General features: G+C 36.0%; 2 protein-coding genes across 2 annotated transcripts; one reads left to right on the top strand and one right to left on the bottom strand.

Moving 5' to 3' along the window:
- The first annotated feature begins 315 nt into the window (after window positions 1–315).
- Window positions 316–9,572, top strand: LOC101473513 (uncharacterized). Its single transcript, XM_012915588.5, has 7 exons — window positions 316–424; window positions 1,874–2,179; window positions 3,107–3,373; window positions 6,015–6,116; window positions 6,218–6,276; window positions 6,382–6,456; window positions 8,053–9,572. The coding sequence occupies exons 1-7, from the start codon at window positions 349–351 to the stop codon at window positions 8,128–8,130; spliced, it is 963 nt and encodes a 320-aa protein (XP_012771042.3). The 5' UTR covers window positions 316–348; the 3' UTR covers window positions 8,131–9,572.
- A 53-nt stretch (window positions 9,573–9,625) lies between these two features.
- On the bottom strand, window positions 9,626–19,774 carry LOC101472919 (uncharacterized). Its single transcript, XM_014411271.3, has 12 exons — window positions 19,753–19,774; window positions 17,845–17,970; window positions 16,378–16,608; window positions 16,183–16,293; window positions 15,621–15,911; window positions 15,284–15,412; window positions 14,970–15,047; window positions 14,750–14,803; window positions 13,424–13,489; window positions 13,245–13,331; window positions 13,071–13,121; window positions 9,626–11,938 (listed from the first exon to the last, which is right to left on the bottom strand). Exons 1-12 carry the CDS (start codon window positions 19,772–19,774, stop codon window positions 11,844–11,846), a joined length of 1,341 nt encoding a protein of 446 aa, XP_014266757.3. The 3' UTR covers window positions 9,626–11,843.
- Between the last annotated feature and the right edge of the window lie 238 nt (window positions 19,775–20,012).

Below are 20,012 nucleotides of genomic sequence, written 5' to 3'. Positions count from 1 at the left end.
GTATTTATTTAGGCTACTTTCTGTGACCTAAAAATGTTGTTATAGCAAAAATAGGCAATGCTGTTGTCCATCTTAACTGTTCCCAACAGTGTCTTAGAAAATCCTCTCAAATATCTTTTTTTTAACTAAGTTTAATTTAGTTTTAATGTGTTTTAATGGATTTTAAATAGCGTGCCTACATTAATCTTGCTGCATATCATGCAAGTTTAAGACCGCTTGTTCTGCTTCTGTGTTGATTGAAACCTCCCCCCACTCTCCACCCTCTCAGTTTTTTCTCTGCACTTACTTGTGAAGCCACAGTTTGACAGACAAGAAGAGGAAACAGACGTTGTTCCTCTCCCCACAGCGATGTTTGGTGGTCGACTTTGTTATCGTAGCTACTTCGTTAAGAGCATTGTGCTACTTCTCTGGGTCTGCTTCTACTGTAAGTACACCTGTGCTTTCAGATCTTTCTCAGATGTGTGTCACAAATACAATACTAATGTGTTGTATTTGTTTGCTTCATAAACTCTGATACATGCTTAGTTAGTACATCAGAAGTGCTTCAACTCTTGAGAAGTGACGTGTCTTCCTTGGAAGAGGCTTGCAGTGTATTTTTCTTGTGAGTTTCTAAACCTGGTGTTACAAAATGTAGCGGTGACTTTAAAGCTATAATATCATGTGAACTTGTGAACTTTATATAAAAAATAAATAACTAAAAATTTAAATGTTTTTCAACACCTAAATATTCTAAGAGCAGTAGTTTCTCCCGATTAAGTCTCATGTTCTTGTGTTATGTTAAAAATTTGTTCTCCCTACTTGAGGATTTATAACTTAATCAACATTGACCATGTTACATCTTGTATTTCTAAATTGGCAGTTTGGTTTGCATCTTTGCTACTTCAGATTTCCTCTTGCATCTGTTTAGAAGTCTAAATGTAGAAACTCAAGGACTGATCATCATTTCTGTTTCTGTTGCTTCCTGATTTTTTTATTTTGTATTTTTTAGGTATTTTCAAGTATAAAATGCAAGTTTTATTTTTCTATTGTATACTTCTTATGCTTATGCATAACATCTCATACAGTACAGTTCTACGCAGTAATTGATCTGACTGAAATGGGGGTGTGGACACATTTCAGAAGTCTTTTGTACAGACATAAATTGATCTATGTGTTGATTCTCTTCTATTTAGAAACAAAAACAAAAGAAAAGAAAAATACATAAAAAACATGTAGTGACTAGAAAGGACAAATAAACTCAGTATAGCAAAATGGAAAAACCTGTGAGTCAGACATGACACTAGCAACAGCAGCATTTCCTGAGTGCTCTCCACCAGTTGCAGCACTGGCCGAAAGTGATGAGCTCACAACATAGAGGGCAGTTGTAACCTTTGCCCACAAATTTGCAGCATTTTCTTTTTTATCAAAATGCAGCATTTTTTGTAATCACACAGACTATTGTTGAGTTAAAGTATTGATTATTGCTATAAATGATAATAATACTAATGAACAACTGCCTTTAGATTCCTTCAGTTGGTTTTTTCGTTGAGTATTTATTTTTGTTTTTTATTCATTTTTTATTCATGCACTGCTCTAGTTATCCTAAAATTACAAAATAAATACTTTTTGTTTGTCCATAGAGAAAGTACAACCTAGAAACATCTATGGAGCAATCATATGTAATTATTTTTGCCATATTTAAATTTTAGCTTTGCAAGGTCACTTATATCATAAATGTCAATTGTCTTCAGTCTTATATTTGCATTAGCAATCACAGTTTTCATACAAAAGCTAGAGGATATGGTTGCAGGCAATTTGGTCTTTTTTTTCTCACTAACTGAATGAACTTTGAACTTTCATGAAGATCATACTCAGTTGTTTGTATGTTTTTCAGATGTGGAGACTTCCAGTGGAAAACGCGTCATTCATAAAAACGTTGGCGATACTGTGGAGCTTTCGTCAGGCTTACCAACTGAAGGAGTGACTGCAGCAGCATGGAGATATGGAGGAATAACAGTTGCAGGGAAAGATGTGGGTGTTTCTAAAGACTCTCCATTTAAGGACAGATCAGAGCTGAACCTCACAGACTTTAATTTAACAGTGAGAAAACTGACTCTTCAAGATTCTGGTGATTTCACTTTTGTCTCAGAGGTGAATGATGAGCAACGGCCTTCAGTCATCATCACTCTGCAAGTTCATGGTAAGAGACATTTTTTTTTTTTGCTTGTTTGTTTTAATTCTAAAAGCATCCTAATGAAAAGAAACCCCAGTAGCTCTTTTTTAAATTTTCTTTCCTCTTGATTACTTTATTGATTAACTTGTGTTTTCTGTGCTTTCACAGTCACCTTAATGTGTTAATGTTGAATACGTATTGTGTAAAATACTAATTAAATGATTTTATTTTATATTTTGAACTTTATATCTACATTTCTGTTTATTGATACTAATCTGTGTGAAATACAATGCAACAGTTTGTAATGGTTAATCAACCTCAGTTTTTTGTTGTTGTTCTTTTTACTGCACATCTGTTATTGTGTCTTTCCCAGATTTTTTAGTAACTTGAAAATTAAGATGAAGATGAAATCATTTAGATATTTGCTCAAATAGCAAATCCTACTTGTTTTTGCTCATCATAACCCTCACCCATCATTGTTCTTGATTTGACTTTAATCTTGTCAATGTCCTTTATTGCTGATGCTAGTGATGCGTCCATTAGGCATCTGAAGGTTGTGCAAAATGCTCCAGTGCGTCTTTTAACTGGAAGAAAAAAGTCTGAGCTTATTAATGCCATTTAATTTCACTCCACTGGCTACCTGTACATTTTAGGATCTTAATGTTAAAGTGCTTTATAAATAAAGCTGGTATGGTAATTAACTTGGAATAGAATATATCTTTAAAGCATTTAGTTTATACAATTTGGTTTGTTTTTGAGCTTTTTTTTTTTGCATTTTTTTAGACCAGATGTGACCAACTGGCAAAGCAGTACTTATCTGAATTTGTTGTTGTAATGTTAGTTATATATATTATTAGTTTTATATAATACATTTTCAGAACTCCACATATACTTTAAGCTCTGAAGCAAAAAGTGAACTGACACAGACTCTCTCTCCTTCTGTTTTCTCATTAGAGCCCATAGCTAAGCCTGACATAAAAATCAGTTCTACCTGGATTCCCTTAAATGAATCATGTAAAGTTCTGCTGGAGTGCAGCACAACTGGTGATGTCAGCTACAACTGGACTGTAGGAAAACAAACACTAACTGGTCCCAGGCAACAATACATCATCAGGGAGCAGGATGGAGAGACCAATGTCACCTGCACAGTTTCCAATCATGTCAGTGAGAAGTCTGCATTTAAAACAGTGAAGTGCAGCAAAGACACACAACAAGAACCAGGTAGTGTCCAACAGGTGTAGGACATATAACAAGTCGTTATAAAGTCTATCTACAATACAGGGAGTGCAGAATTATTAGGCAAGTTGTATTTTTGAGGAATAATTTTGTTATTGAACAACAACCATGTTCTCAATGAACCCAGAAAACTCATTAATATCAAAGCTGAATGTTTTTGGAAGTCGTTTTTAGTTTGTTTTTAGTTTTAGCTATTTTAGGGGGATATCTGTGTGTGCAGGTGACTATTACTGTGCATAATTATTAGGCAACTTAACAAAAAACAAATATATACCCATTTCAATTATTTATTTTTACCAGTGAAACCAATATAACATCTCCACATTCACAAATATACATTTCTGACATTCAAAAACAAATCAGAGACCAATATAGCCACCTTTCTCTGCAAGGACACTCAAAAGCCTGCCAGTGTTTTGATCTGTTCACCATCAACATTGCGTGCAGCAGCAACCACAGCCTCCCAGACACTGTTCAGAGAGGTGTACTGTTTTCCCTCCTTGTAAATCTCACATTTGATGATGGACCACAGGTTCTCAATGGGGTTCAGATCAGGTGAACAAGGTGGCCATGTCATTAGTTTTTCTTCTTTTATACCCTTTCTTGCCAGCCACGCTGTGAAGTACTTGGACGCGTGTGATGGAGCATTGTCCTGCATGGAAATCATGTTTTTCTTGAAGGATGCAGACTTCTTCCTGTACCACTGCTTGAAGAAGGTGTCTTCCAGAAACTGGCAGTAGGACTGGGAGTTGAGCTTGACTCCATCCTCAACCCGAAAAGGCCCCACAAGCTCATCTTTGATGATACCAGCCCAAACCAGTACTCCACCTCCACCTTGCTGGCGTCTGAGTCGGACTGGAGCTCTCTGCCCTTTACCAATCCAGCCACGGGCCCATCCATCTGGCCCATCAAGACTCACTCTCATTTCATCAGTCCATAAAACCTTAGAAAAACCAGTCTTGAGATATTTCTTGGCCCAGTCTTGACGTTTCAGCTTGTGTGTCTTGTTCAGTGGTGGTCGTCTTTCAGCCTTTCTTACCTTGGCCATGTCTCTGAGTATTGCACACCTTGTGCTTTTGGGCACTCCAGTGATGTTGCAGCTCTGAAATATGGCCAAACTGGTGGCAAGTGGCATCTTGGCAGCTGCACGCTTGACTTTTCTCAGTTCATGGGCAGTTATTTTGCGCCTTGGTTTTTCCACACGCTTCTTGCGACCCTGTTGACTATTTTGAATGAAACGCTTGATTGTTCGATGATCACGCTTCAGAAGCTTTGCAATTTTGAGACTGCTGCATCCCTCTGCAAGATATCTCACTATTTTTGACTTTTCTGAGCCTGTCAAGTCCTTCTTTTGACCCATTTTGCCAAAGGAAAGAACGTTGCCTAATAATTATCCACACCTGATATAGGGTGTTGATGTCATTAGACCACACCCCTTCTCATTACAGAGATGTACATCACCTAATATGCTTAATTGGTAGTAGGCTTTCGAGCCTATACAGCTTGGAGTAAGACAACATGCATGAAGAGGATGATGTGGACAAAATACTCATTTGCCTAATAATTCTGCACTCCCTGTATATTGATGCAATCCTCAGATCAAACATGACCATGGATATTGTAAATCTGTGAAATGATATAGCAGGATAAATAGTTTACATACGATTGTGCAAATGTCTTGACTCACCCCTCATTTCTGTATATTTTGCAAAGAAAATAGGAAACGTGCAGTAACTTTTCGAAGCATTTCTAAACATAAATATTTAATACATAAATGCACTATATAAGGCAAAAACAGAGTTAACATCAACATTGGGTATCAGCACCTGTATTTTTCTACACAGCCTGATTTCTCCTAGGCAAGCTACCTTGTATTTCTTTAATTGGGCTTCATCACTAGTTCTCTAGACTTTTCTGTGTTCTTAATTCTATCAATTGCAGCTCCGAACCATGATAGAGACTAATCAGTCCTGTGTCCTCCACTTGTCCAGTTTCCTCAGTTTTTTAAGGACACATTGCACACCATGCTGAGATATAAACAACTGTTCAGCTAATAGCTCTTTGAAAATGACCTTGTTGGTGCAAAAATACTTTTTTGTTTGTCAAAACGTGTCATTCTTTGGATTTTTTTTTTTTCATGTATTAAACCAAAGAAATGTGAACAAATAGTATATTTTTCAACAGGTTGCTGGCCCAAAGACTCTAAAGGTGCAATGTAAAATCGGCTGTTGTCGTTATGTATTTTTAGTTATGTGTTGACACAACACAGGGTTATCGCCTTGAGTTAGGTATCTTGGACTTAAAAACGCAGCCAGTGTCCAAAGTAAAACTTCAAAAGACCTTTTTGTCTTTACCAGAAACTCGTAGTAATTGTTGCTCAAGTCCAATTTAAAAAATGCTGGAAAGTCTGGTTCCTTGGAAGCAAAATATAAAGAAATGAGAGACGGTTCTGGACCTTTGCACATCGCTGTAGGTGTTGATGTTGCATATAGGGTTAAATTTTGAAGTTAAAATTTTCATTGAACTTGTAAAAACTACATATCTGCATATGTTTTCTTGGCATTATTTTGGTTATGTTCATTTAATCCTAGCATGTTCCTAATGTAAACAATGTCATAATTTGCAGGAAAATACATTTTCCTTTTCGTGGGCATAGCTGGTGGATGTTTGATTCTTGTCACTATAGCCATTATAGTGGGAGTTTGTTGCTGCAGAAAAAAACAAGTTGGTAAGAAACTCTTGATTGTGTCCATTTTTTAGCTAACATTAAAATAACATCAATAGTGCCATATTTTAATAGTTTATCTGAGGTTTTCCATTTGTAACCAGGAAGTGACACAAATGACCTCACTGTGTATGCTGATATTGGTGAGCTTACAAATGATGACGTAAGTATGCTCATACACTTTGCAGACATAAGTTTTGTTAGGAAAATTATGTGTTTCCTAAAAGTTTTACTTTCAATGATTTTACTTGTCTCTGTCCACTCTCAGGGGACTTCATCTACCATGCAGCCTTGCTCGGTGTACGAAACCATCGATAACAGAGTCCCAGCAGTTAAACCTGGGGTAAGAGCAAAACTTTGTTTGAGATTCTTGTAAGACTAAATTGATATCTTTTGGAGAAATAATGTCAGGTCGCTACTAGAGATGGACCGATCCGATATTACGTATCAGTATCGGTCCGATACTGACCTAAATTACTGGATCGGATATCGGAGAAAAATAAAAAATGTAATCCGATCCATTAAATATCACGAAAGCACCTCACAAAACTTGCAACACGCCGTAACTCACCTCAGAACGTTAGCACGTCGGAGCAGTATGCATCACGTGATAGAGCGGCTGTGGCATGCGGGACCTGTCGGTGGTCTGGATAGCATTTGGAGCTTCGCTAGCAACCCGGCATTTCATCTCCGACAAAGTTATCCCCGAGAGAAGTAAAGTAAAGTAAAGCAAGTGTGTAAGTCCAGCTCTGAATGTTTGTAAAGCATTCCCACATTAAGCTTAACGAGTGACTGCCTCTTGCTCTCCGGCTGCTACTTCAATCGTGAAACTGATCAGCTGATCGGCTTTTCTGTCGTGAGTCTCTCTTGTTTGTTTTTGGTCCACTTTGCACCAGAAAGAGGAAACCAGCGGCTGAACAACAGCAGCACGTTTAAGCTTGATAAGCTGTTGTTAGAATTTATTTAATATTACTTTCTACACCAGGATCTTTTTCTACGTAGCTGACGGCTGTAACTGTGCAGGGGCGGATCTAGCAAAGTTTAGCCAGGGGGGCCGATAGGGCATTAACAGGGAAAAGGGGGCACAAAGACATACTTTTCTTTCTTATTCTCATTTAAAATGTCGAGCTTTTAATAAATAATTATCTGACACCCAAAGTTTTAATTTGATGTAAAATGAATAGAAGTCAATTACTGTATATAGTGACTATTAAGTCTAATATATATACCCTAGTAAGCTATAGTACTTTTTCCTTTGGGAAGGTACCATCTGTGCAGTCTGCAATTTTGTTGAAGAAAGATGTTGAATCTATTTAATATTTCTTGAAAAATAATTGATTTCTGTGCATTTTTTTTCACACTGCATCAAATTAAGGTTGATTACGTCGATTAAGCATCATGAGGTGGCGCGTGAGGGGTGGTTCCCTATTTTTTATTTATTTATGTTGTTGCTGGGAGTTGGAACCCTATTAGTTAGGTTGCTTAATATTTACGCTAAGTACTCTTTAAAATACCAGAATAGGGAGGATGGTGTAGGTCTAAGTTTATTAGATTGATCAGTATTGCTGAACTATGAAATATTTTTTTTGTATACAGGTATAACAGAATAGCTTTAGTGTAGTTGTTGTTTTAAACTTGAGTATGAACTTGCAGACTTGCAAAATGCAGAAAGATATTTTAAAAAACAGTTTTGTTGATTAAAAAACACTATATCGGATTCATATCGGTATCGGCAGATATCCAAATTTATGATATCGGTATCGGTATCGGACATAAAAAAGTGGTATCGTGCCATCTCTAGTCGCTACAGTATACTTTTCCCTACCTTGTGCTCAATATTAAGTACTCCACTTTTTATACTTCACTTTTTGTAAATCCTGGTTAATGTTAAAACAGACCAAGTAACTGTGGATTTGATGTCTTTTTTTCACACTTACAGCCTCAGACCATCTACGACAAGATCCAGCTTAATCGTGTGAGGAAGGTTTCAGTGTCCCCCTACCAAGATGTTTCCTAGTTGGTGTACAGTTTCCTTTGTCCATTTTTTGTGTAAACATAAAAAAGGTGAAGTTTAACATTTTGCTTTTAACAACAATTTATAAAATGAGCAGAATGAGAAAATACAAGGTTAATATGAAAACAAAAGAGGAAACATTTGTTTACTACATTTAGTCTGTGACTTTTATAATATTATTATTATAATACTGGAGAAAGTGTCTCTTTTTTTTATTGACGTTGTAAGCTATATGAGGAAATTCATTAACGTGTAAATTATGTAAATTACAGAGTATATTATGATTTTTTTTCTTCTGATACACTTAATTGCATTAATGTGACTGTAAATTATTTTGTTAATAATTATTTTGTTGACAATAGTTCTACCAGTATTTTTTTTTTATTGTTATAAAAACTACCTGCACAGTCATAGTATGCAGTGCTCATTCTACTACAATTATTGTCAGTCCCAAACACTGAATCAACAGACATCTTAACCAACAAAGTGATAGTTAACACAGAATTAGAGTTTTTGAACCATGACAATCCTCATTAACTCAGGGTTAAAGCCCCTTCATAGCATAGTCCTTAATTCTGCTGCCTGTCCCAGACTCTCCATCAGCCAATCACAACAAACTGTTATATTCTGTTTGTCAAAGCCGTTGGATGGAAGAGTCGCATCATCTCCAATCACTCCAATGGACCATTTATTTAGAACAGTGGTGGATGATGGAGCCTCACAATAGTTCCAAAAGTTAGCAATACATACTAGCCACACCGCAGAGATATAACAGCACAAAAGACTGAGATGCACTTTTTAAAGGGAAGATGTTTAAAAATAAAACTCCATGCTATCAGTACACCAAGAAAAAATTAAGTTGTGCCATACAATGCAAGCCTAATGTTTTGTTAGTGTCTACATTAGGAGATTTAGGTGCTGTAAAAAAAAAAAAAAAAAAAAAAAGCAAGTTAAAGACAATGTTAGCAGAGCAACATGGGCTCAAATTGTGGTCATAAATATTTTGTACTTGTAAATCAGGATTTGTATGTATAAAAAGAATTTGTGTGTGGACTTAGCCAAAAAAAAAACATGTGAAACTCTTCAAGTTACAAGTACGGATTTTGACCCTATTTTTCTTCCTTTCATCTGATTGGCCAATGTCATGTCAATCACAAATTTAACTATCCAATCAGAGGACAGATGGGTTTGGCTGTCGAAGGGGCGCTTTTTTGAACTGCAGGTCCTTAGTTTAGGTGGAGTTTATTTTCGTTGTGCTGACTCGTACTGTGTACTAGCTAGCATGATGGAGTTTCTATACAGTTGGGTGGGTGATATGATGTTACTGGTGAACTTTATTTTATTCATATGGTTAGTTAGTAGAGTTGCCATCCGTCCAGTAAAAAACGGAATCCTCTGGTATTCAGAGTTAATATTACGTGTTTCGTATTGAGCTGAAAATAAACGGGATTTGTCCCGTACTTCAGAAACAATAAAAAAAAAGACAAAAAGCTGGAGTTATTCTGTGTCTTTACGCTGTCAGCTGCCTCTTCTTCTCTCATTCTCCCCCCTCCCTCTCCTGCTGCTACTTCAATCATGAAACTGATCAATGATCAGCTGATCAGCATTTCTGCCGCAAGTCCCGTCTCTCTTGCTTGTTTATCTCCCGCTTTGCGCCAGAAAGAGGAAACTAGCGGAGGTCGCATTAAACAGCAGAAGCGCCTTTAAACTTGATCAGCTGTTGTTAGAATTTATTTAATATTGCTTTCTAGTATCAGCTGATGTTTGTTGGAGCCACAGCCATAAAAGCTGCTGGTCATGATATCGGTTTGGTTATCTGGTGAGAGGGAAACATGAAGATGAAACCAGGAGATGTTCTTACTGAATCATCAGAGCTGAACAGGTGATGGAGAAACAGGTTTGCCTTTTAGGTGACATGAATGAGTTGAAGGAAAGCTATGAACTGTTTCTGAGAGACAACTTACACCAGGATCCTTTTTTATGTAGCTGACAGCTGGTAACTGTGCAGGGGCGGGTCTAGCAAAGTTTTGCCATGGGGCCAGGTAGGACATTAACAGGGAAAGGGGGGCACAAAGAAATACTTTTCTTTCTTATTCTCATTTAAAATTTCTAGCTTTTAACAAATAATTATCCGAATCTTACAACCAAAGTTTTCATCTGATGTCAAATGTATAGAAATCCATTATTGTACATAGCAAGTTTTTTTCAGGGTCCTAACATAATTTCTTCAGAAGAAATTACTGTACATGATGCCAGTATTTTCCCACATTTTCTAGATACTGTACTAGTACTTTGTGTAAAATGCCATCAAAAAGTCAGTTAAGTTTTATTCTTGCTCACCTGTCTTTCTGTCTCCTTTCACTTTTAAAAGGTTGCCATGTTAGAAAAAATATTTTGCCCTGCCATGCTGTTTATTGATGTGGTAAATAAATAGTTTATGAAAATATCACTAAATCTGTCATTTATTATTTTTAATATTCAGTAATGGTCATGTCTCACCTCTAGTCCTCTCTGTCTTAATTTCAGGTTTCCACCATATGTTGTAGATAGTTCAGGAGGTTAACTCAACCAAGCAGTCTTTGGGTTTTGGCTAAGTACTGTTTAGAATACCAGAATAGGGAGGATGGTGTAGGTTTAAGTTTATTAGATTGATACATATGTACCAACAAGACAGTGTACATCACTGTCACAACAAAGTTTGTTTTCATTCAAAGGCTTTATGGTTTTTCCTATAATACCTGGTGGGCCGGTCTCTAGGCAAAATGCCCGGGCTGATTTTTTTGTCCCAGTCCAGCCCTGGTGACAACCTGAATTCTGAACACCCACTGACATGACTCTTGCTTACTCAAGGGCTCTGCTACTAGTCTTCCTCCCACTGTCACTTGGTGATCCAACTTAGTGTAAGAGTCAACATTGTAGTGCCATGGAGTGAAGCACACAATATACACACAACTCTATTTTGCAGAATTAAAGGATTAAAGTAATAAAACTGGAAGTAGTAAGGCATTGTGACCAATTTGCAACTGACTTTCGGGGATCGGTTACCATCATATGTACAACTTCAAAGTAAAGAAAATCCAACAGAATCAAATAGAAATTAATACATGATTTTGACCGTCCTGACACTGGTCCAACACGACAAACCTATAAATAGAGGGATGTTTCTCATTTACGGTATTTAAGGTTGTGCATTTATTTACAAATGTATTATATTATATGATCCAAAACAAATATACCTGAGTTTATGTGAACTCATTTAAAATTAACATATAAGAATGCAAATTTTCATGTGGTAAAATTATTTTGATTTGGAAAATAATTCAGAAAGAACATTCAATTTGATTTTGCACCAAGCACCAGTAAACACAACTGAACACAGCACAAAAAACAAAACAAAAAAAAAACAGTGTAAACTGAAATAATCTGGACAGTACTGGATTGCTGTAATTATAGCTTACATCTGTACATGTAATAGCAAAAAATAGAGAGGGAGAGATTTACATTTGAGATAATGAAATATTTTAAAAAGGCAGAAAAAACACATAATTACCTTCAAACCTATATTTGAGATAATTTAAGAATCCTGAACACCTATACAATAGTGAGTAACGATCAGCATGTCTAAGTTATGACACTTCATTTTTAACTTTATCAGTTAAATAACTGATGTATTCATTATACTGAGTCCATCACCTGAAGATTATGTCAGAATGCATTCAATCGAATACGATGGTTGTCTGCCATTTGTCTTCAGTCATGTCTTCGCACTCATTCAGGAATTCTTGTTGAGGCTGTTGTGACATTCTTGAAACTATTATGACATATAATAAAGTAGAAAGGAACTTGGTTATTTGGGCAGTGTATAAAAAATGTGTAATGAATGCTAGCAACTACACAAAATTGAAATAGAAACTTACCTTTAAACTTTTATCACCTAAATATAATACAGGCCATCTAGACTTATTTTATCATCATTTATTTTATCATTTTCAATTCTGTGAAATTGCATCATAATTCTCGTCATTCACGAACTATTTGAATTTTATTTCTAGACCAAACTGGTTGAGGAGTTACTGTAATGCTAAGCGCACGTGGTAAAATCTTGGCAAAGCTGATTTTTCTGTCTGTGTTCAGGCACAAGTACCTTTTGAATGCTTCGTGCTATACATAAAATATCCCTCAAAGCTCATCTTCTTTTCTTTCCAGAACCTTTTGTCTGTAGCCCAAATGGTAACTGAGTCATTTAAAGAGTGCTTGAAATATGGGCCCACCCCTGGGCAAATTGTAAAAGGGTAATTCACGTATGAGGGACCATGTGACTGAGCATTGCTAAATTAGGTACATAATTTAATTTTTCACATCCAGATTTAATTTGTTCTATGCTAAACCGCAAACAATATTAGGATTTACCATTCACTGCTTCAATTATAGGAAAGTATTCTTGTATATATACATATTATTATTATTATGTACATATTCATAAGCTGCTTTTACTGTTTTTGAATTCAAGAAATAATTAAACCGGAAAAAAGTGCTGTGAATGGATATTTATTTTAACACAACGAGTGGAATTAACATGCATAATATGCTGCTTGCAAATGTAGTCAACTCTTTCCACATTTGTACATTTCTAACTTGTAAATTATTGATTTCAATAGCATGAGGCAGAGGCTTAATCATGTTGACCAACATTTTCCAAAGTAAGTTAAACAATTTGCAACAAAGCAGGTAAGAGGAGAAACTTGCACACATTATTGCAGTTTCTTAACGACAAAGAAGGAGTCAAGCAGTTAAAGTGGCACTATTCAATACAGACACTAAAACATCACCCTACGAATAGCATTTTGAGTAGAATGTCCACTAGTATTTTTAAGTCTTCATGTAATACTGGCATGGTACAAAGCATCCATGAATGCATGTTTTCCATCTGCCCATTTGCTCACCTTGTTCTTCATGCTCTTGTTCAAGCTCTCTGTTCTCCTCCTTGTGTTGAACTAGAACATGATGAACATATAATCTTATATAAATATTTATAACAGCAGGTTGGAGATCCATATTTATATATAGTATAACACTCTGCTTAATGATTTCGCATACTTGTGCATGTCAAATCTTACTTGTTTCTTTTTGCTCACTTGCTCTTTTGTTGCTGTCTTCATTCTGATTTCTTTTCTGCTCTTCCTCTGTCTGTCTTTGAACTGCCACTAAAAATGTAAATGTAACAGAAATAGAATTTACAACCTAATAAATTGTCTAAACTGATTCATATTAATTTATAGCAATTTCAGTTGAATACCAGCTGATGCTGGACATCGAGAGCTAACATCATTTTCACTTGTTGCCTCCTGGATCTGGAGGTGTACTGTAAACAAACAATGAAGCACAATTCGAACAGTATTGAAATAGAAATCTTTAACAAACTAAATTAATAAAGTACATCTGCTCCTTGACTGGGAACTAGCAATATACCAGCAAACTAGTGGTTCTGAAAATTAGCTAATAATCTCTATCTGGCCTATATGAGCTAACGTTTGCAATGCTGCTTGGGGAACAAGTAAGTAAAAGCTCACATTGTCAGAACAGTTTGCACTTTTGCTATATTTCAGGTAAAGTGTCTATAAAGTCAATTCGCTCTACGATTCGATTCAATTCGATTTGAATCAGGGAAATTTTGCCTCAGAAATATTATAATTCAGATCATGCATCAGTACATTTCCATATTTTTATATCTATAAAATGAAAGCTGACAGTTGCGAGACTTTATCAAAGGTGTGTAAGCATCACAGCAGATGCCTTTGTGTCAAAATAGCTGAGGATAAAACACAGAAAAACATCAAGGTCATTTTCCTGGCCTGGGATTTTATAAAAATAATCTGCAGTAGATGACAAACGAAAGAAAACCATTAATCAACATATGAACATTACCTGATGCTGCTAAAGTGAAGCAGAGCAAAGTTACAGAGGTTTTATTAGAGACATAGCCAAGCATTTTGCAATTTTGCATAATTTTAAAAAGTTTAAGTTTGTTCAGTATTGAACTGCAGAAATGAGGCTTTCTTTTTAGAAGTAACAGCCACCAACAGCGCTGTAAACAACGGTAGACTTGTGCATAACAAGCAAGCGAATAATTCACAAAACAGATTTTTAGACGGGAAGCTGTTCTTGAAGTGTACTGTGAGAGAGAGAGAGAGGGAGAGAGAGAGAGGGAGAGAGAGAGAGAGAGAGCTGTGCATGAAGTGTGATTTTATCGTGGTGGAAGCAAAACAGCACAAGTAAGACGGAATTCATGACGATGTTTATGTGAAGTTTGGATCTTCTTTTGCTGCTGGTTCAGTCAAATAGTTTGTAGAGAGATAAAACCTGCAGCTTCAGAATCAAGCGCAAAAAGGGCTTAATCACAAAGCGCGGACCCGCCGAAACATCAGAATCAGTGAGCTATTCAAGCTGTTTAGAGTGATATGAATCATGTAAACTGCTCCTCTTCATATCAAAATGTTTAGAGTTTCAAATGGCATTTTTAAGTGTGTTATTGGAAAGTATTGATGAAATGTATGTAAAATTATTTTATGAAAAAATAAGCATTGTTTTCCCACCTAACTTCACTATTTGCCCATTTGCTCACCTTGGTCTTCCTGGTTTTGTAAAGCCTCTCCAGGATTGTCAGTTCTTCTTTGCGCTGGAAAACACACACTCTCATTAAATTCAACTAAAAAATAACAAGAAATATAATCTACTATTGTATTAGTCAGCAATGATCTCACAGTATCAGAACAGTTTGCATTTTTGCCATATTTCTGGTAATGTGTGTTTTAAATCTGCTGTAAAGTGTGTTATGAAATTACCTCCTCGTCTTCGTTGTACCAGAGTAACAACAGTCTGAGTTATACATGACAAGTCACCCTGCGGGCTGTATGATTGCACTGTAACATCAAGAAAGATGGACATTAAAACCTGTTTTCCTTCTACCCTGTCTCCAGTCTTCAGTTGGCAGAATATAACATTAAAAGACAATGTCAGAAAATTATACTAAAATACATGACAGTTGCCAAAAGAGGGTCTAACCTCATATTATCTTCAATGCTCTCTACTGCTCTGCACACAGAGGAGGAAACTGAATAAACATTTTCTTCTGGAGGTGATTTATTTTTCCACTTACCTCGATAACGATAAATCATATAAAATATGATGCCACATATTCCAAAAGTGGCAAAGACCCAAATAACAATTTTTCCAGCACAGTACTGTGTCTCTGTTGTGGGTGAAGGTGGAGTTGTACAATTTGAATCTATACAGAGGAAGCAAAAACATAATCATCAGATATGTGAATTATCTGTGTCAACTGGTTTGTCCGTTTTAGTTTCAGTTTAGAGTCCTTCCAGCAAAGGATGCATTGACACCACTACTGGTTACTGATACAGGATCTTTTGTTTAATCTTCATCTCAGCCTATGTTGTGCTTATATGTTAAAGAATGTGTCCCATTCAACAACTTACCACAGATCTTACTCTCACACTTTGGTGTGACAGGTTTGGATGAAACACTCTCTGTGTCTCTGCTGGAGATGCAGGTAAAACTGGCAAAGTTCTCTTTGGTGTTGACAAATGCAAAAAGCTGTGCAGAGCTGTCACTGGGATGACTCTTGTTGATGGTGAGCACACTGACTGGTTCAACACCCCAGGAGAGATTAACACCCTCATCCAGAGAAGAGCAGTTCACCACCATTAAACAGCCACTTTCTACAGATGTACTCGTGACTATCTGGATGGATGGCTGCTGGAGCCTTTCTGCAAGGATGGAGAGTGAAAATGATAAATTCACACAAAGTAAAGACAAGCCTGCATAGCTTAATTTAAACCAAGCAGTATATTTGATTGTAGACGGCTAAATTTTATATTTATGAAGCATGGGTGCATTCAAAATAGTCTGTAATAGTCCATAAATGCTGCAAATCTTTAAATAAGATAAATAAGAGATGGTTGATTGAGATGATACAACAAAAAAGTCAAAATATAAAGGATTTCATTATTAATACAGTTTTATTTATACATCACTTACGTTTTGCCGTAATTTTGATCTGATTCGTTTTGCGTTTACCCTCACTGTTGAAGACTTCTACAGTGTATTCAATGGCATCACCTTCCTTCAGTTTGTGAATTGTTAGGTCACCTATAGAATAAAATACATTGAAACCAAATCAAGAAAGAAATAAAACTACAATTCCTTTGCAATAAAAAAGCTGATAAATGTCACCTGATGTTGTGTTAAGAGTGAGTCTCCCTGTGTACTGAGGGACACGTTCAGTGTTTATTTTCCCATTGCGATAAGTGGCAATCAAAGTGATGTTGGTGAATATTGACCACTCAATTCTGGTGAGATTCCACGATGAGTCGACTGCTGAGGGCAATGTGATGTTTTCTCCGAGGTATCCAAAGACGTCCTGAGGTGATTTATCTACTGCTTCTGTCTGTACAACTTGTAATGCTGTCAAATAAATACAAAAACACATTTAGCAACACTGTACATATTCTCTCAGATTTAAACACTCAAAGAAGGAAGGAAAAGAACTTCTATAAATACTCGTGACTTTAAGCTTCAAAAACTCCACTACTCTGATATCTTTAGACATTTTTACAGGTTATTTTGTTGGAATTTTTAAATACAGAAATTGTAAAATTTTGTTTGCTTTTCAAGCCTAAATATGACAGTTTCATAAAATGGCTAACGACAGCTATCTGTCACATAATTACACGATGATCAATCATTCAGGTAAGGAAATCCCAAAAGGTTGATTCAGTTCATCTAACATTTTCTCCCACTGAAAACAATCAAATTCTTGGGATATTCTGGTGGTTTTTTGTGCAGAATTTGCAGTAGTTTCAACAATAAGCAGGCAATATTGAACATCTACTGTCAAGATATTTTTCTTTTTGGTTCAAACGGATAATCCCAATGACTCTATCAGTCTAGAATGAGAATTCCTTCTGACATTTTATATTAATTAATTATTTTTTAAAGTGTAAGCTAAGGTAGATATCAATACAGATTGAAAATATATAATCTTTCAGGATAAAGATCAAAGCATTTCCAAAATCGCACAAAAATGGTCAAGCTAATAGATTGTACAATAGGAATGTATGTTAATGAACACTAAACACATGGATATATGGTCTCATTTTCAGAAGAGTTAACAACAAGTTGTATGAGAAACGGAAATGAAGCCATGTGACAGCAGCCAAGTTTATACACCAGCTAACCATCCTCCTTTTTTATAATACGTACAACAGTAAATCATTTCACTATACACACTTTTCTTGGAACAAATCTAAAATTTAAAGGGTAACATTTACATCATTTATGTCTAGCATGTGAGGCGATTAATTCAAAAGTTAAGTTTTGCACTACTACCTAAGAAACCAGGAAGTTACTCATTTTTAAAGCAAAATGTAAAAATATTTCAAAACGTATTTAATCTCCAGGTCTGGCAAATCTGTGTCTGATAAATAGCTTCAGATAATGTACACAGGACATACCTTTAAAGAAAAGAATAAATAGGGTCGGTAGTCTCATGGTGGTTGACGTGAAACACAGTCAAAGTGCTTTGACTTCCTGATTTTTTTTGCTACATCACTTCTTCCTCTTTTTCTGCATCCGCATCTGCGCATCTCATATGTGTGTGTGTTGTTATTATTAATACATTTTTATTTATACATCACTTACGTTTTGCTGTGACTTGATGTACTTTGTCTTCACCCTCGCTGTAGAAGTCTTCACCCTCGCTGTTGAAGACTTCTACAGTGTATTCACTGGCATCGCTTTGCTTCAAGTTGTGAATTGTTAGGTCACCTATACAATAAAATACATTGAAACCAAATCAAGAAAGAAATAAAACTACAATTCCTTTGCAATAAAAAAGCTGATAAATGACACCTGATGTTGTGTTAAGAGTGAGTCTCCCTGTGTACTGAGGGACACGTTCAGTGTTTATTTTCCTGTTGCGATAAGTGGCAATCAAAGTGATGTTGGGGAATATTGACCACTCAATTTTGATGAGCCTCCATGATGGGTCGACTCCTGAGGGCAATGTGATGCTCTCTCCAAGGTACCCAGAGACTTCGCGATGTGATTTAGCTACTGCTGCTGGTTGAACACCTTGCACTGCTGTTAAATAAATATATAAACACATTTAGCAACAATGTACATTGTCTCTTAGGTCTAAACACTAAAAAAGAAAGGAAAAGCACTAGTCTACATACTTTTGACCTACAACTAAAAGTTTAAACATTTCAGCTCCACTGCATGAGTCAACAAATTTAGTTTGCTTTCATTTGACCCATCTCTAAATACGATATTGTCATAAAATGGCTAATGACAGCTATCTGTCACATAATTATGTGGTGATCTTGATTAGAAATAATTGGAAATTATCAACAATAAATGACGTTTAAGAGTGGTTTTAATAGTTAAATCAACACATGAAGACAGTGGATGTCCAAGTTGTTTTTTTAGCAGTATTTACAGTAGTTTCAACGATAAGCAGGCCATACTGAACATCTGTTGTCAATATATTTTTCTTTTTGGGTCAAACTGATAATCCCAATGACTCCATCTGTCTAGACATCCAACATTCTCCTTTTCAGTATAAGACAGGGTAGATATCAATACAAATTTTAAATATATAATCTTTGACCATAAACATCAATATATATATAATATAATATGTTTTAAAAATATAAATATTTAAAACATTTTTTATCTCCAGGTCTGACACATCTTTGGATGATACATAGCTTCAGATACGACGTACCTTTAAAGAAAAGAATAAAAAGGGTTGGTAGTCTCATGGTAGCTGGCGTCAACACAGTCAAAGTGCTTTGACTTTCTGTAATTTTTGTATTTCATACATCACTTCTTCCTCTTTCCGCATCTGCCTCCATCACACTAACCCTCTGGATGTCATCCTGCACTACAACCATGAATATTTTTCCTTTTCTCCTCCTTCCTGACAGCTCCACACTCAGCATCGTTTGTCTAATATATACACATTCCCTCCTTTGAACAAGCATCTTTGTCTTGACTCTTTGTCAAAACGCTCCACTTGAGCTGTCCTCTGATCTACTCTTAATGCTGTCTATCCTAGTCATGAGTCACAACCAATGAAAACCTTAACATTTTCATCTCAATGACCTGTCTTCACATCACTCTTGTTCTTGAAAATCAGTCAAAGTACTCTTTGTGTCAATCACCAAACTGTGTTAATGAGTTTGGTTAAAAAGCCTACTGCCCTGCCAGGTGTGTCATCCAGATTAGCTATCCTCTGCACTTCCTGATTCCCTACTCGTCTTCCATCTGGAAAGTGTTCACCACACCCATTCCCACCCTTTTTGCAAATCTACTACTATCTGTCTTTCTGTGTTTCTCTCCATTAAAGCATACCTGCCCAACACCTCATCACCTACATGTCCATTAAAGTCAGCTCCAATCACCACTCTCTCTCTACTGAGGACACTCTTTACCACATCATACAATTTACTACAGAAATACTACCCTACTTTTTCCTTAAATAACATATTCTTCTTATAATATGTTCATCACTTATTTCAAAATATTGTCCGTTATCAAAGTTACCATCCTCTTTTATTTGGTACATTTTGAATTTCTTTCTTTCCGTTTTTTAAAATGTATTTTATGGTTTCATTTTCAATTATATAGCATTTGTATTTTGTATTATTGTAGGTTATTTTTTCTGTAGTGTGGAAAATTCCAGTCAACTTTAGCTACATGGAATATCATGACTGTGGAAATTTGTCACCTCGTGTTAGGGCGCACACACTCCTATGTATGTCAGCCTCACTTCCTTTTTTCAGACCAAAAAACAAATACACAAC

The sequence above is a fragment of the Maylandia zebra genome, linkage group LG3 (assembly GCF_041146795.1).
Source record: "Maylandia zebra isolate NMK-2024a linkage group LG3, Mzebra_GT3a, whole genome shotgun sequence".
NCBI lineage: Eukaryota > Metazoa > Chordata > Actinopteri > Cichliformes > Cichlidae > Maylandia > Maylandia zebra.
This window is presented reverse-complemented; position numbering and strand designations above follow the sequence as displayed.